Source organism: Lygodium microphyllum, chromosome 19 (assembly GCF_053477565.2).
Source record: "Lygodium microphyllum isolate KBCC chromosome 19, Lygodium_microphyllum_v1.1.10, whole genome shotgun sequence".
Taxonomy (NCBI): Eukaryota; Viridiplantae; Streptophyta; class Polypodiopsida; order Schizaeales; family Lygodiaceae; genus Lygodium; species Lygodium microphyllum.
The window spans coordinates 105327263-105345366 of NC_141153.1; the positions used below are offsets into that span (position 1 = coordinate 105327263).

At 43.5% G+C, this 18104-nt stretch overlaps 1 protein-coding gene across 1 annotated transcript in view; it reads right to left on the minus strand.

Moving 5' to 3' along the window:
• The window catches only part of LOC148020241 (RPM1-interacting protein 4-like), a 73955-nt gene extending 56886 nt beyond the window's left edge, over window positions 1–17069 (minus strand). The window contains exon 1 of the mRNA XM_087700571.1: window positions 16835–17069. Within this exon, the coding sequence (XP_087556697.1) occupies window positions 16835–16840 (6 nt within the window). The 5' untranslated portion in view covers window positions 16841–17069. The remainder of the gene's footprint in view (window positions 1–16834) is intronic.
• Between the last annotated feature and the right edge of the window lie 1035 nt (window positions 17070–18104).

The window sequence follows — 18104 nt, forward strand, 5'->3', positions numbered from 1 at the left end:
CTCAAATGCTGGAAGAGGTAGAGGCAGAGGTAAAGAAGGCCGATCTAGAGGCCGTGGTAGAAATCAAAATATGTAGCAAACTCAAGAAAACCAGTTCTATGAAGGAGGACGTGGTAACTCTAGAGGCAGGGGGAGCCAAAGAGGTCGCGGTGGATGGCAAAGAGGGCAAAATGCAAACAGCAATGTTAAATGCTACTACTGTGGTAAAATGGGTCATATGGCTAAAGACTGCTATAAAAAGCAGAATGACATCATGAATGGAAAATTGCAACAAGGGAATCATGCATCTTTTAGTAGATAGGGTGATGACAGAAATGAGCATTTGTTTATGGTGCAGCACATGACCAATTCTGTGACAAGTGCAAAAGAAAGCAACGATGTGTGGTATGTTGACTCAGGTGCCTCAAACCACATGGCAGGTCATGCAGAATGGATGCAGGATGCAAGGAAAATGAAAAACCTAGGATTTGTGGAGACTGGTGATGATACTGCACATCCCATTGTGCAGATTGGAAAAATTCATTTGTCTATGCAAGATGGGAAAAAGAAATACCTATCGAATGTATTTCATATCCTGAATATCACCAAGAACCTGGTTTCTGTTGGTCAAATGGTTGAGCAGGGCTTGCAAGTCAAATTTAATCCTCATGGATGCTTTGTTGAGGATATGAAAAATAAAAGTCGCTTGATAGCAAAAGGAAATAAGAAGGACAGAATGTTTACGTTGGATGCAGACATGCCTGAATTGAGTGCAGCAATGTTTGTACATGGGACCGGTGTAGTTGCAGATATTGATATCTGGCATAAACGCATTGGTCATATTAATGTACAGCGACTTAAATCAATACAAGCCCAAAATATTGTTGCAAGATTACCTAAATTCAAGGTTGCAGAAATGCATAAGGTATGTGAAACCTGTCAATTTGGAAAACAGGCAAGGAAACCATTTCCTAGACATGTTCAAGAGAGTAAGAAGCCATTGGAATTAATCCACTCTGATGTGTGAACTACTAAAGCTGCTATTGGAGGCTGTCATTATTTTGTCACTTTTATTTATGACTATAGCAGAAAAGTTTGGGTATATTTTATGAAAAAGAAAAGTGAAATTTTTGGGCATTTCAAAACTCTTAAAGCTATGGTTGAAAAAGAAACAGGCCTGCAAATAAAATACCTAAGGTCAGATGGAGGGGGAGAGTACCTCTCAAATGAGTTTGCAAGATTCTTACAGGAGCATGGCATAAAGCAGCAATATTCATTTAGTCCTACCCCACAATAAAATGGAATTACAGAAAGAAAAAACAGGCATATTGGAGAGGTATCTCATGCCATGCTCAACGAAAAAGACTTGTCAAATTTTTACTGGGCTAAACCAGCTGCTACAGCAATCTACATAATGAACAGGACTCCCACTGCAGCAATACATGGGATGACTCCAGAGGAGAGATATACTGGTAGGAAACCAGATATTTCTCATTTGAAAATTTTTTGTTGCATTGCCTATGTTCATGTGCCAGATGAGTTGAGATCCAAGTTGGATCCAAAAGCTGAGAAGTGCATCTTTATTGGTTACTCTCTGCAGAAGCAGAAAGGGTATTGATGCTATAACCCTCCTACTCGTAAGTTTACAGTGAGCAGAGATGTTTTTGATGAGATGAGTAGCTGGTATAAACCAGTAAATGTGATTGATGATGTAGATGCACAAAATGGTAATGCTGCACAGAATTCACAGCAGCAGTCACAAAATATTAGTGGACCTGGAGCGTCCTCTAGCAGTGGTTTACATTCTTCGCCATGGACAAGCAGATTGAGATCAGAATAATCTCCTTAAAACAATGCAGATAGTGGTATACAAGTTTCACGAAAAGGAAAAGAGAAGGTAGATCAGCCCATGTTTGATGTGAATGCAAGTCACTCTTATGTGGATGGTGAATCTAGTGGCTCAGAACAGAGCATTGATGATGAGTTGGGTATTCCTTCTATTGTTACACCTGGAGTAAGAAAGACCAGGGATGTTTTGAGAGCACCTGGGAGTGAACCTACTTTGCGCAGGTCTACCAGAGCTAGGTATCCTGTGGATAGGCTGAAATATGATGGTTTTACAGCCATTCACTATGCATATATGGTCAAAGTGATACAGGAACCAGAACCCACTTCTTTTGAGCAAGCCATGGGAAAAGAAAAATGGAAGAAAGCCATGGATGAAGAAATGGATGCCTTAGAAGCAAATGCTACATGGGAATTGGTACCTTTGCCTAAAGATAAGAATGCAATTGGTTGTAAGTGGGTTTATAAGGTGAAGCACAATGCAGATGGTTCTGTGAACAGATACAAGGCAAGATTAGTAGTCAAGGGATATGCACAAACATATGGCATTGATTATGAAGAAACATTCAGTCCGGTTGCAAGGATGGCAACCGTAAGAGCAGTCATTGCTATGGCTACATCAAAGGGATGGTCTTTACATCAGATGGATGTAAAGAATGCCTTCTTGCATGGTGATTTGCAAGAAGAGGTCTATATGGAGCAACCACCAAGTTATGTGCATGCTATTCATCCTGAGTTTGTTTGCAGGTTGAAGAAAGCCTTGTATGGCTTGAAGCAAGCACCTAGAGCATGGTCTGACAAGATAGGACAGTATCTTGTCACTATTGGCTTTCAGATTTCCAAGGCAGATTTCTCACTTTATGTGAGAAAAACAGAGAAAGATATTATGCTACTTGTCATTTATGTTGATGATTTGATTATGACAGGTGATAGTGATGAAGATATCCTTCATGTGAAAATGCTATTGAAGCAGAAGTTTGAGATGAAGGATTTGAGAAAGCTACGTTATTTCTTGGGGATTGAGGTGATTAGATCACCAAGTGAGATATGGCTCTTGCAAAGGCAGTATGGATTGGACATGCTGTCCAAATATGGGATGACAAGCTGTAAGCCTATTTCAGTTCCTTTGGAGCAGAATGTGAAGCTGAGCGCAGATACAGGTGAGCTTCTCGAAGACCCTACTATGTACAAACGCATAGTAGGAAGTTTGATTTATATGACCATTACCAGTCCAGATTTGAGCTATGCTGTTGGATTGATAAGTCAATTTATGCAAGCTCCAAGAAAACCGCATTTGGATGCGGCTAGATGCATACTCAGGTATGTGAAGTCCACATTGCATAGTTACCTTGAACGGGGAACGGGAACGGAAACGGGACCCCCTGGAACGGGGGGAACGTCCAAGGTCGGGGAACGGGAACGGGGGGAACGGCACATGTCTTAAGTGCCCCAAATATGCCCTGCATGACCCAAATTGCCCCAAAGAATGTCCCTCTAATTGCCCCAATACCCGTCAATGCATGAAATTGACCCAAATGTCCCAAAATTGACTCGATTACCCCCATAGCTCCAAGTTGCCTTGAATTGCCCCAATTATCCCAATTTCCCTTGAAATTAGACAATATAAATGGATGAATACCTTGAAATTGAGGATCAGTTGAAATTTGATTCTGATTTGCAAGAGTTGATGATGTATCAAATTTGAACTTTGCATGGACTCCTAATTAGCTTGTGGGTTGTCTTGACACTTTGAATCAACCCGAGAGAGAGAGAGAGAGAGAGAGAGAGAGAGAGAGAGATTAGTGTGTGCACATTAGGCAATGGAGATGGGTGAATGTGTGGTAGAAGGACTATGACCCAAGCAAAAAAAAAAAAAAGAAAAAATATCAATTTTCAGTAAACAGGCTTGGAATGGCCGTTCCAAACGGGGAACGGCAAGGGGAACGGCAGGGAACGGCAGGGGGAACGGCAGGAAACGTTCCCTGGCCGTTTCACCTCCTTGGAGGGTTTGGAACGCGTTAGGCCGTTCCTACAGGCCGGAACGGCCATTCCCTGTTTCTATGCCACATTGCAGTATGGACTATTTTATGAGACTGGGGTGCAGATACAGTTGCATGGATACACTGATACTGATTGGGCTGGTAGTATTTCTGATAGACGATCTACCAGTGGATATGTATTCTCTTTTGGGAGTGCTGCAGCCACTTGGAGCAACAAGAAACAACCTACAGTTGCCTTGTCGAGCACAGAGGCCGAGTACAGGGGTGCACCAATGGCTGCATGTGAGATAGCTTGGTTGCATAAGCTACTTTATGATATGCATCATCCTACAGATGGGCCGGTTGTCATTTATTGTGACAACATGAGTAGTATACACTTGGCAAATAACCCAGTCTATCATGCTAGAACAAAGCACATTGAGGTGCATTATCACTATGTGCGGGAGAGGGTTTTACAAGGTCTTATTGATCTAGTTTATGTCAACACAGGAGGATCAGGTAGCTGACATATTCACAAAGGTATTGGGCGCAGAGAAGCTGCGCAAGTTCAGAGACCTGCTTGGTGTGCAGGAATTGGGATTGAGCTCGAGGGGGAGTGTTGAGATATCGAGCTCCACTCGTGATATGCCAGGGTAACCGTTGTGCATTTATGTCACCGACTTGTTAGCTGCAGATGCGGTTGGTACACCGCCCATGAATAATAGCTAGATGACAGCTATCCTTATCTACTCTAGTTCGTGGCTCAGTTAGTATGCCACCTTAGTCAGTTGAGTTTGGTTTGAGACCCATATATAGGGTTCTTCTATTTCTCTGTACTAGAGTTCTTTTTGGCTTACACAACTAAGAAGAGGAAAACTGTTTTCAGCCTCCACCTTTGTGTGTATCCCCCCATTGTGTAAGTGAGAAAGCTACAAGTGAGACTCCTTCCTTCTCTCCCACAGTCTTGACATCCACATCTGCTTCACACACCCTAGGGGTTGGATCTTCCATCTCCGCTCCTAGCACATTTTCCTTCTCCACCCCATTCTCTACCTCTTTACACCCTGGTACTTCGTTAGGGGGAATGCCACCCTTTAACACAGTGCCTCTCACCTTTCAACAAATGAGCACACCCATAACTCCTGGGTCGACTATGATGGGCATCCCTCTCATTATCCCCAACTTCACATCTCCCATGACCACTCATATGCAGGGGTTTTCATCCTCAGCTTATGGTGCGTCTTCACACTCTCCTTGGGTTACACCTACGCAGGGATTCCCATCTTCTGCTCCCAGTGTTCCCATCCCACCTCCTTGGGTTCTTCATGTGGCTACCATACCCATGCCTAGTCAGCCCATCCCTACCTATGGATCCACCTTGCACACTACCCGCATGCCTAGTGGGCACTCTGGGGCCCATTTCCAAGTGTACTCCACTCCCCCATCCCACCCCAACTACACTTTTTCACACTATCTATCTCCGAGCACTACCACTCCTGTTGCAACGGCCAAGAATGCCTTCACGGATAAGACACGTTTTAACGGGTCAAATTTCACTACTTGGTCGAATTTCATGCAACAAGTGCTTGAGTCTCAAGGTCTTTGGGATCTCGTCATTGATCTAGAGCCTATGCCGAGGACCCTCGACTAGCTCACCCTGACTACATCTGTCAATGGAGAGTTCGCAATGCTACAGCCAATGTTGAGCTGATGCATGGATTGCTTCCTGAGTTTCACTCTCAGTTGCAACACTTCCCGCTCGCGTCAGAGCGTTGGAGTCACCTTCTCGACCGCTATGCGGCTCATGATCGTACTCGGCGCATCAATCTCGACTTTGAGCTTCAAGAGTTCTCTCTTAAGGAAGGGGATGATCTGAAAGTCAAGCTAACTGACTATAGGCGGTTACTTGCCGAGTTCGCCACTACTGGCTCTCCAAAGTCAGATAATAATCAGGTTACATTCTTCTTGAATAAGTTGCCCGCAAAATACTTTGATTTCATTCAACACATCATCTCCCAACCTCGATTGCCAACCTTCTACGAGTTTGAGTACTAGTTCTTGCGTTACACAAGGCTGCATGATCAAGTCCACAAGAAATCCTCATCACAACCTTATTCAGAGCAAAGGGGGTTGGTTGCCTCTTCTTCGGGAGGAAAAACCACCAGTGGCAAGAACTCGCTAGATGCGAAGGCAAGCCAATCAAAGGGTGACTCCTCTTCCTCAGATGGAACCAAAGAATCAAGACCTATCTGGCAGCAACTCCCTAAGAAAAACCGGTTTTGCACACACTGCCAGAGAGCAGGCCATGTGAAAGAGGAGTGTCGCTCCAAGGCCCAAGGTCTTCCACCTAAAAAGCCTCAGCAGACTGCTGCGACTTCACAGTCTAGTGGGGCTACACCTTCCGCTGCTGCCCCATCTACTCCTCCAACCCCCACAGTGACTGTTGGACATGTGGCACACGGACAGCCTCAGCGACCCTCCTTCTCTACTCTTGAAGGATTGGCTAATTGGTCTGCAGGTTCCGATCCCGTTGCACTTTATGCATCTATCTCACCTTCCTCCCCACCTCGTCAAGCGTTCCCTTGGCAGAGCCTTGCTACTGGACGTACGCGATGGTGACCACCTTCTTAGACTAGCATGTCTCTAGGTCCTTTCAGATATCCTAGGTCAGTCTAGCATTCATTTTTCTCATTCTTAGAGTCGGACCCATAGGATTTTTGTCTTTACATTTTAAGTCTTTCGCTACATTTACTCACACACATATACACATTTGCATCCTTGCACTTGTTCCTTCAATTAGCTTTTCATTTTAGTTTGTTTTGTTTTTGGAGCATCTCACTACTAACCTCTGTGATTATAGACTTTGATCTCCTTTGTAGGTTTTGTTTTCAGTGTAGGGCTAACATGCAGGTTTGCCCAGTCCTACCTGGGCTAGAGACTTGGGATGTGCGTCGTTCCTTCATGGTTTCATCATCCTTGGAGTTTTGCTCTTCTACCAGCGTGGAGATTTCCCCTCCCGAGGCGGATCGTATAGCATTTCTCTTGATGCTTTCATGGCAGTGCCTTCTACCTAGCTCTTCCAGCTGGGATGCTTCCTCCTCATCTTCATTCCTTATGGTTCCCCTCTTCCTCCTTCGGCATCTACATCGAGGTTGAGAGGGGGTTCCTACCCTTCTTGGTATTCTACAGGCTTCAGCACTTTGTCTTCGACATTGGTTTCTCCCTCCTGTTGTACCTTACCCTTTGCCTTGCATGATTTCATCATCTTTGTACTAGGGCGCTTGGGCAAGTGAACAATTTCCCCATGAGAGACACTGTCCAAGTGGCACCTGCTGCATGAGCATTCTTCAACATGTAGCATACTTTGCATCTCATTGTGCAAAGCACCACTTGAGTGGATCCTAAGTTGTTTCCACCGGCGGTTGTTGTTACTACACCACCATCCTTCTTCATCACATGGATACCTCATCACCTATTTTTCCTCGTCATCGACACCCTAAGTGGATGGGTTAGCTTATACGGTTTTGTGATGTGTTGGGTGTACCCTCCCTACTCCCGTCTTTTGGGTCACTATTACTCAATCGGCCGCATCCCATAAAATTTACCACACTTATTTTATAATTAAAAAAACCAACACACAAAGTTCAATGTGGTTCCATCCACCTTTGTAGGACTTGGTAGGCTACTGGGCAGCCAACATGCACCCTTTGTCCGATGCCCTGTCCTCTCTGGGGTGACTACTTGGATTCCCTTGGTAAGATAACCATCGTCTCTGTAGTCTTGGTAGGCCACTGGGCAGCCGACGTGCACCCTTTGTCCGATGCCTTGGTTGCTTTTGGGGTGGGACACCTTGGGATACATAAACATCATCATGGCTGGCCTAACCTTTCGGCTCAGTTTTGGGCTTGAGAGGGGATGTTGAGCTAAAATATACATTACTTTTGCTGATTAGCCTCTTAAACAGCCCCAAAACACACTAAAAATGCTCTTTTAGAGTAAAACCCTAAAACGGGGAGCGGTAAAACCCTAAAACGGGGAGCGGTTCGAGAGAGTTCAGTGGAAACCCTAATTTTTTGGGCGCCCTTTCACATCTATAAATAGACAGGCTGCCCCCATTCAGCCATCATCCTTGTTTGCAGGTTACACCAGCCCACACACCCTCTGCTGCTGTTAACGCCCAGTTTCCAGCCTGCAGCCCGCCTCCATCTACTGTCCAACCATCATCGACTGCAGCCACATCATCTTCAGCCTGTCCATTACTGTAGGCGACAGCTCTCAGCTGCTGGCAACTGCTCCAAACTGTCCCGGACTGCTGTTCAGCCTGCTGTCCATCATCTCCAGGGTCAGCCAGCCTGCGTTTTCAGCATTGCAGGCCCTAACACTCTCAGACACTGTTTCAGCCTGCTGTTTACAGCAGACTGAGCACAGTTTCCAGCCCCCGATCGGTGGTACACTACTACGTTTACCAGTTTCCAGCCTCCAAACTGCTGCGTTTTGGTGACCAACCTGCTACCATTCACTATTCAGCACTCCTACACTCCGACTGGTGGTCACAGGCTTGGGATCCGTCTTCAGTGGACGTCACACTCCGACATTGCTCTATCCTTGAGCACACTGTACACTCTTACATTCATTTACAGCATTCATTCACTTCAGAGTTGTGCTCTCTCTCTCCCTTCTTCTGTTTGCGTTTGAGTTTTTGTGTTTGAGTTTTGAGTTTTGCGTTTAGGGTTTGAATTTTGAGTTTTGCATTTAGGGTTTGAGTTTTGCTCTCTGTGTCTATGTCTGTGTCTTTGTGTTTCTGTCGTGGTCGTACACTCTGTATGTCCTCAGTGCAAACCCTAGCAGTCTTCTTAACAAGGGTGGGAGGGAAAAGAAGGATATCTCCCAATGACACAGCAGAAATGGTAAGGAAATCAAATGTTAATGCTGAAACTCTAACATGTCTTTGCCTTCACTGATGCACAGAATCTTCGCAGCTCACTAGTGCCTCTGGCTCTGATTCCATGTCAAGATATGACTGAGCAACCAAAGAGACGGTAGGGTTTATAGGGAGATGAGTGTGTGTGTATGGCAAACATTGAGAAAAGAAGAAGAGAAACTCAGATGAATAAATGAGATGATAAAGTGAATTTGATATAAGGATGTCGTATTACAAAGGATGCACTGTCATCGGAGAGGAGCATCTAAATTTGCAAATTTAGGGATGAAGATTACCTCCTAGACAGCCCAAACGCAAAGTTGGATGCTGCCAAGGACCGGTGCATTGTCGCCAGATGATGGAGGCGGGCCAGAAGCTGCAAACGCAAAGATAAAGAGCCTCTCATGATGGAAACGCTAGTTGTGCTGTGATGTCAAATGGTGGAGCAGCCGCCAGATGCTACAAATGCAAACTCTAACACCTAAGAAAGATGACACCTAATGATGGAGCAAGGCGCCACGTGGAGGAGGACCTCCGGAGCAGCCAAGCGCAAGGATGAATTGTAGCCTGAAGGAGAAGAGTTGGCGCCTGGCAAGTGGATGCTGATGCCAGCAGGGGTGAGCACCAAACGCAAAGGAGGAAGGGCTCTGGAAGCTATCACCTATGTCTGGATGATAATGCCGACAAGATGAACTCCAAACACAAACCTAATGCAAGAATGCAGGGCACTTGAACAAGATGAAGGAAGGAGAGTAGAGAGAAGAGACGAAAATCTCAGAAGAAGTGAGTGGGGTGAGGTGTTGAGAATGGGGGATGTGTCGTATATATAGGCACGAACTGTCTCAAATCTAGCCCACTGAAATCTCTTGTACGGCGCTCCGACTCTCTCAGAAGACCCTAGAAAGCCTTTTTGGGGCTAGAAAATAAAACCAAAAATGAGAATGAAGAAGGGAAACTGTACAAAAATGATGTAGTTTCTCAACAAGGTCAATGTTGAAGACAAGTACCGAAGCCTGTAGAATACCTAGAAGAATAGCAGCCCCCTCTCGATCTTGGATGTCGATGCTGGAGGAGGAAGAGGAGCCATACGTTGGTCTTCATGAGGTGCCGAGAACCATGATGTGAGGAAGCATCCCAACTAGAAGAACAAAATAAGTCACCACTATGATAGCATCGAGAGAGATGCTATTATGAGCAACCTCTAAAGGGAAAGCCTCCATGCTAGTAGAAGAGCAAAACTCCTAGGATGATGAAACCATGAATGGAACGGCCCACATCCTAAGTCTCCAACCCTTGTAGGATGAGTGCAAACCTGCATGTTAGCCCTACACTGAAAACAAAACCCTACAAAAGAGATGAAGATCTGTAAGCACAGAGGTCAATGGTAAGATGCTCCAAAAAACAAAACAAAACTGGAATGAAAAGCTAACTAAAAGAACAATGCAAAGATGCAAATGTGTGTGTGTGGGAGAGTAAATGCAACAGAAGACTTAAGAATGAAAATCTAAGGAAAAAATCCTAGTTGCCCCACTCAATAATGTAAAGACTTAAGAGTGCAAAGATGAAGCTCATCTAAGAATGTGGCCACCATCATGGATGCCCACTAGTAGGGTTCTACCAATGAAACGCCCAACGAGGCAATGAGGTAGTCCTAGATGGAGATGGATGTGAAGTGGATACGTAAAGTGCAATGGGATTGGTACTCGCAGACCAATCAAACAACCCCTCAGAAGTAGAGAAGGATGGCTGCTCAGGTTGTCCGTACGCCACATGTCCCAACAGCTACTAGGAACAAAGGAGCTAATGGGGCAGCAATAGGAGGCATAGCCTCACTAGACTGGCCAGCTAGAGTGGAGGCAATCATGACGGCTAGGAGGAAGACCCTAGGCCTTGGTACAACACTCCTCATCCACATGGCCCCATCTCTGGCAGTGTGTGCAAAACCAATTTTTCTTAGGTAGTTGTTGCCACATGGGTTTTGTTTCTTTGAATCCATCTGAAGGAGAATCATCCGTGGTTTGGCTTGCCTTCGCATCTTGTGAGTTCTTGCTACTGTTGGATTTACCTTGCGAAAAAGATAAAACCAATCCCCTCTCTTAATAAGGATGAATGGAGGATTTTTTGTGAACTTGGTCATGCAACCTTGCATAACGCAAGAACTAGCACTTAAACTCGTAGAAGGTCTACAATCTAGGTAGTGAGATAATGTGCTAGAGAAAATGGAAGTATTTTTCGGGCAACTTGTTCAAGAAGAACATGATCTAATCATTGTCTGAGTTTGAGGAGCAAATAGTGGCAAAATCCGCGAGTAACCGCCCATATTCTACCAACTTGACCTTCAAATCATCCCCTTCCTTAATGGAAAACTCTTGAAGCTCAACATTGGCATAGGCTGCATGAAGTTCAAGACCAAGTGGTAAATTTCGACCTGTTAAAACAAGTCTTATCCATGAAGGCATTCTTGGCCATTGCAACAGGAGTGATAGTGCTAGGAGATGGATAAGGTGGGAAATGAGGGTAGAGTAGATAGGGTGGAGGAGTGGAGTACACTTGGAAATTAATCTCAAAGTGCCCACATGCATGCGGAAAGTATGCACAATGGATCCAAATGTGGACATGGACTGGCTAGGCATGAACATGATAACCGCATGAGGAGCCCACGGAGGATGCAACCAGCCTTCCTTTAGCTTTCAATCAATTGGAAGGAGTACAACTTGAGATTCTTCAATCTCCTCCTGCTAACCAATTACTCTTGCTATCATAAATGACCAGCAAGCCTTTTGGGTCATTTGCCTCTTGACTCACCCAGGACTTCTTCTCAAATTTGACATTTGGCTGGCCAAATGCTACCCCAAATCAATTCGGGATAGGCTGGCTCCTGAAATCCTTTGTGCCTTCAATCTTTGGCACGGATCCCAAGGTGGCTGCTAAACCCTAATTTCTACTATAAATTAGGGTTTACTGCAGAAATTACAAATCAGCCCACCAAAAATGGCTGAGATCTCCTCCGAATGGCTAAGAATTGCTGAGAATGGCTGAACATAGGCTGAAGGAGATGAGAGAATGCTGTAGAGAGAGAAAATTCTGAGATTTGCCGCGAATAACTGATCAAAATCAGCCGCTGCCCTGCTGTACCAATCCCAAACAGATGCACCAACAACAATAGGAGCATCAGAGACTGTGATCTTCAAGAGAAAGTACATCAACAGCAATTGTCAGCTTCCCAAGGTCAAGAATATGCAATCTCCATCACCAAAATGGTCTCCAATGGCTGGGAAATGGCCCCAAAAGCTGGCAGCAACAGTCCAACACCTCTTCCCAACAGCTCCAAAATGAAAAAACAAGATTTCCCTCTCCCTTCAGCCCTAATGAGCCTTTCCCCCACTTGCATGGCAAAGTTTTGCCAAGTGGCAACTTTCTTAATCCATTTTCAGCAATTTTCAGTCATTTAATTAATTTTCAGAATTAATTAATTCTGAAAATTAATTCAACCCTTAATCCATGCCCAAAAAATTGACCTTGCCCATCCAAAAATTAATTGGCTAGGTCATTTGCAACCCAAAGTGGTCCCATGCATTAATTGACCCTTGGACAAGCATTAATCCATTGATTAATGCCTAGTCCCTAGTGTCACCACTGACACTTAATGGCCAATTAATGGTCCTAGGGACAAACTGACACCAAAATTCACCTAGAATCTAACAAGTGCAACTTGTTACAACTTTTGCCTTTGACACCCATCTTTTTTACAAGGTCCTTCCGCCTTCAACTGTGAAAAAGTAGCTTGCACCTCACATGTGCAACACGTGCATCTTTTAATTGCACATTTGATTAATCCTTTAATCGAATGTCAAACATAAGCAAAGCATCAAATTTTCACGTCCTCATGACAGAGGAGGAATCAGGACACGTGAAGCAGAGGAGAGAAATCCCTACGTAGGAGTGCCCCATGGAAGCGTGATGACGCACCATAAGCAAAGGAAATCCCTATGTCTGAGAGGTCAAAGGATGTATATGACTAGAAGTAGTAAGGGGTATGCCCATCACAACCGTCCCAATGGGGAATGATGTGCTCACATGTGGAAAGGTGGAGAAAACTGTGTTAAAGGGTGGCGTGCCCTATAACAAAGCCCCATGTTGCAAAGTGGCTAGAAGTAAATACATGATAGTGTTAAAGGGTAGCATTCCTTGTAAAGATGCACCATGATGTGAAGTGATAGAAAAGTGTGAGTATGGGATGGAGAGTAAGAATGTGCTAGGAGCCCAAACAAAGGTTGCAATATGGAAGATACGGATGTGGTGTAATCCAAGGTTTTGGAATGAAAAAGAGAGGAAATTGAGGTGTGGACTAGAAGAGGAAATCGAGGTATATAGATATACTCAAATGAAGCGAAAGATGTAGATATACTTGATGAAGGATGTCTACTTCAATAGCCCCCTCTATTAAAGTTTACATACAAAAAATCATCTGGATCCTGTACACCAAAAGCAGAAATAGGAGAGGGTTTTGATTCATCTAACTCAAAGGGGTTGTATGAACCTAGCATTGGGCTTGGCTAAGATAAAGAAAATGGGTCGTCAATCGTCCCAAATGTTGTATGCCCTCCATGATCGGAGAGGTGGCCTGCCTCACCAACTGGTCTAGATGGACTAGAAAAGCTAGTAGGAGGGGTATAAGTTCGACTATATGTGATGCGCAAGTGCTCTTAAAACTCCTCTAACATAAGACTAAAATCTAGAACATGAGAAAACAAAGAAGGTGAAGGTGAAGATGGGTTGTCATCTTCCTCGCGAGTCCATAATGCCTCCTCACGGCCTCCAATGATGGAGAGGACTGATAAGACATCATGGGGTCTTGAGAAGAAGATGCTTGAGACATTGTGATTCGGTTAGAAGTTGTTCATGTGCCTCGCACAAAACCTAGCACTCAACAATATCCGCAAGATACTCAACTCTGATACCATGTGAAGAAAATTGTGGAGTAGCTGCTCGGGTTTGCACTAAGGAAACACAAAGCATAACAGAGCATAAGACCACAACAAAAACACAACAATACAGACCCAAATGTGAAACTCAATCCTTAAACACAAAAGACAAAACTCAAAACTAAAAACACAAACACAACCAAAGAGAGAAGGAGAACTCTCAAGTGGATGAATCTATGCAATAAATGAATATAAGAGTGTACAAAATGCTCAACGTTAGAGCAAGTATCGAAGTGTGGCGTCCACCGAAGACAAATCTCGAGTGTTATAACCACCAATCCGAGATGAGAGAATGCTAAATAATGAAGGGCAATAAGCTAGTCACCCAAATACAATAGTCAAAGGCTGAAATCTAGTAATTGTGGTAGTGTACCATGAGAGGCTGAAAACTAGTCACCAAGGCAGAGAACTATCACGTGACAATAGGAGAGGTGTGTGCTGATGTAAGCGGCCTGCTAGACAACAAAAACGCATGTACCGTAGCAGTCACCTAGTGGGAGAGATGGCAACAGCCTGTTGCCTAGCACCAAGTACTAAAAACACAAGCTAATCAAGTATTATGACAATGCAACAAAGGGAGACCTTCAGATAGCAAAGCAATGGCTGGAAACAGACCGCCTAGGACTAGATAGTGATGGGTTGCAATCCATGATGGCTGGACAGAAAATGGTAAATGACTCATGACTAAAATCTATACAATGGAGTGAGAAACCTGCACAAAAGGATCGAGACTGAATGGGGGCAGCCTGTCTATTTATAGATGTGTATGGACCCTCCCAAATTAGGGTTTCACTGAAACTCTCTCGAACCATGCACCATGTTTGCATTTTCATTAAATAAGCATGTTTTGGGGTTGTTTAAGAGGGTAATTAGCATGTAATGCATTTTTTATCTCAACGCTAGAGTCTTTTAAATTTCATACTCCATGGTGGCTTCCACCCCACTTGGGTTTTCCCACAAAACAATATGGAAAAGAAAGTGTGTGTCATGTATACAGACATATGCTTATGACTCAATCGGTTTTTTGTATTCATGGTCGGCTGAACTTGAGCTAGAGTAAGAAAAACTGTGAGAAGAAAAAGAAAGAGAAATGAAGATAGATAGATGTATTTGTGAGAATGAGCAAGTTACAATAGTAGTGGAAGAATCACGACCCATGAACACTAAGAAAAACAAACGATGAAAGAGAAAACACAAGAACTCAAACTATGAATGAACAAGCAATGAAATCCATAACATAATACATGAGTCGTACCATACAAACCACACGATACAATAAGAATTGAGGCGTGGAGTATAGGTCTTGGGATGAGACCCAAAACAAATGAGCTAGCCCTAATGGGCTAACCAATTACCCATAAATGCACGGAATACAAAGCCTAATAAAAAGTCTTAACACCCCTGAAATATGCACTGCAACACCCCTGAAATATGCACTGCTAAAACCCTCTCTAAAGTTATGGATGGTCAATGCAATGAAGCATACAATGATGGGGAGCAAGTCCCCCAAGAACAATCACCATGTCCCACAGTATAGCGATGATCTACCAAAAACCTATATTACCATAGTACATACGACAATGACAAGTGATGCTTAAAGATCACGCTTGAAGTACCCAAATGCCCACATGAATATTTTTCAATCTCAGCTTCACCCTCCATAGCCTACTCGCCATACGCATGAGTTCCATACCTGGCAATTATTATATATGTTATACTTTTCCCTTATCTTGAGTAGACTGTTAATGTAGAACTTAGAAGAAAAGGAAACAAAAGAAGAGGCCTTTAGCTTCCTATCTTGTGTGCATTCTCTGTTTGTGTTATATGTCTCTAGCAAGAGCTCAAGCTCTCTTTGTCAGTAATGATATGTAATGCGGATTAGCATGTTGCTCCTTGCATGTGCCGAGATGCATACTCATCAAAAGGATTTGATAGAAGAGCAAATTCAGATTTCGTGTGCACAAGTGACATCTCACTCTCTTAGAATAGTGAAGTCACATTGGTCCAAGGAAAAACAATCTACAAATTACTACTTATCCATTTTTATTGTTGTTTCTCTTCTTGATCCCATCTTGACTTGTGGATACCTGTCAATTAACAGAACAATCCCCTGTATTAAAAATTTCCTGCATCCAGCACCTGAGACATTCAGGTTGATTAAGACTTCACCAGTAGCAGAAAAAGAAGAGGCTCTCGTAACTATGTTTGGACTAATCCACAGCGCAAACTAAGGATTCTCTGCCATTTTCTTTGTTAAGAAGCAGTCTCAGCTACTTGTGCCGACTAAGCAATCTAACAAAGTAAGATGAGTAAGGTAATGGCATGGCTGCTGCATCTAGCACTTAACAGAACAATCCCCTATATCAATAATTTCCAATGTCCGGCACTGGAACGTCGGCAAAAAAGAACAGGCTAGTGTAAGCTCGGACTTATCCAAAGCACAAACTAAAGATTCTCTTTCATTTTCTTTCTTTGGAAGCAGTCTCGGCTAGCCTGCAAACAGAACAATCCCCTACATCAATAATTTCCAATGTCCGGCACTGGAACGTCGGCAAAAAAGAACAGGCTAGTATAAGCTCGGACTTATCCAAAGCACAAACTAAAGATTCTCTTTCATTTTCTTTCTTTGGAAGCAGTCTCGGCTATCCGTTGCATGCTTACTTAGAAGCAGAGTAAGCAATCTAATTAAGAAAAATGAGTAATATAACGGCATGGATTCCCTTGTATCAATAATTCCCTGTGTCCGGCATTGGAAACATCCAGGTTGATTAGGAGTTCGAGGTAAGCGGAAAATGAAGAGGCTCTTGTGACTATGCTTGGACTAATCCATGGCGCAAACCAAGGATTCTCTTCCATTTTCTTTGCTAAGGATCGGTCACGGCTTGTAGCTTGTTAGAAGCAATTTAAGCAATCTAATCAAGCAAAACGAGTAACATACCGCCATAGCTGCTGCTATCAGAGAGATTATGCTGCCGTATGCATAGATGATGATTGTAACTATGCTCAGACTGATCCATGGCGCAAACTAAGGATTCTAATTCATTTTCTTTATTAAGAATCAGTCTCGCCTGATGCCTTGTAAGAAGCAGATTAAGCAATCTAATCAAGCAAAATGAGTAACATACCGGCATGGCTGCGGCTGCCAGAGAGATTATCGTGCCACATGCATAGATGATGGTCAAAGGGAGAGGGATGGCCTGGTTCTTGCGATGCTATGGGGAGTCCGCAAGCAGAAAATGCGTAGAAGAAAGGTGCCGGAGAAGAAGACGACAGCTTGGAAAAGCGCCTGCCTGTACGTTGCTGGAGCCTCGGGGTTTAATGCGCTCTCTCTCTTTCTATATCGGTGTATAGAATCTGCATAACAACATATATATGTGTGTATACATATATAAATACACACACATGTATAGATTCTATATATGTAGATATTTTTTTTCCCGATAAAATTCTTGAGGTTCAAACTTCACATCTCTCACACTTCACTAGGTGCCTTAGCAAGTGTCATGTGCATGCAATTTGTACCTTAAGGGTAAGCCCTAAGACACAACTTGCTTACACATTGAGCCTTAATGTACAATTGCTCCCACATGGCACATAGCTTAAGGTACACTTGCATGCACATGCTACATGTATGGTCCAAAAGAATATCTTTTTTTTTTTTCGGGGAGCGGGGGGGGGGGGGGGGGGGGGGGGCGGGAGAGGCGGAAGTCGCAATAGCTAAACACCAAACCTTTAACCTTGACAATCTTAATTTGCAAGTGTTTCTTCCTAGACCTTGCAAAATCCTTTGTCATCTCATACCCAAACTCACACTAAAGTCTAAAGAGAGAAAACTCTTTTCTCTCAAAATAGAAGGTTTTTAACTAAAGTTAAACAATTCACTTGACTTTGAAGCCTAGACTTTCATGAACATAAGCTACATCAAGCCTCATCATCACATATCCAAACTCACATTGAAGTCTAAAGAAAGAAAACTCTTCTCTCTCAAAATCAAAGGTTTTTTAACTAAAGTCTAAAGGGAGAAAACTCTTTTCTCTCAAAATCGAAGGTTTTGAACTAAAGTTAAACCATTCACTTGACTTTGAAGCCTAGACTTTCATAAACATAAGCTACATCAAGCCTCATCATCACATATGTTTTGGTTGCTCAAACCTAGTGCCATTGCATAGGACATACCCCAAACTAGGTGTGGATGGAGTGGAAGCCCAATAGGCTATCAAATTTTGACACTTGCGCAACTATTTTACTTCGCACATTAAAAGGCCAAATAGAGAACAACTACTTTCTACATTTAGAAGCAACTTTTTTGCTTGTTGCATTAGAAGAATTTAATTTTCCTTCAACTACCAAATATGTGTGTGAGATGCTACCAACCTTGAAGCTCCTTGCCCAATT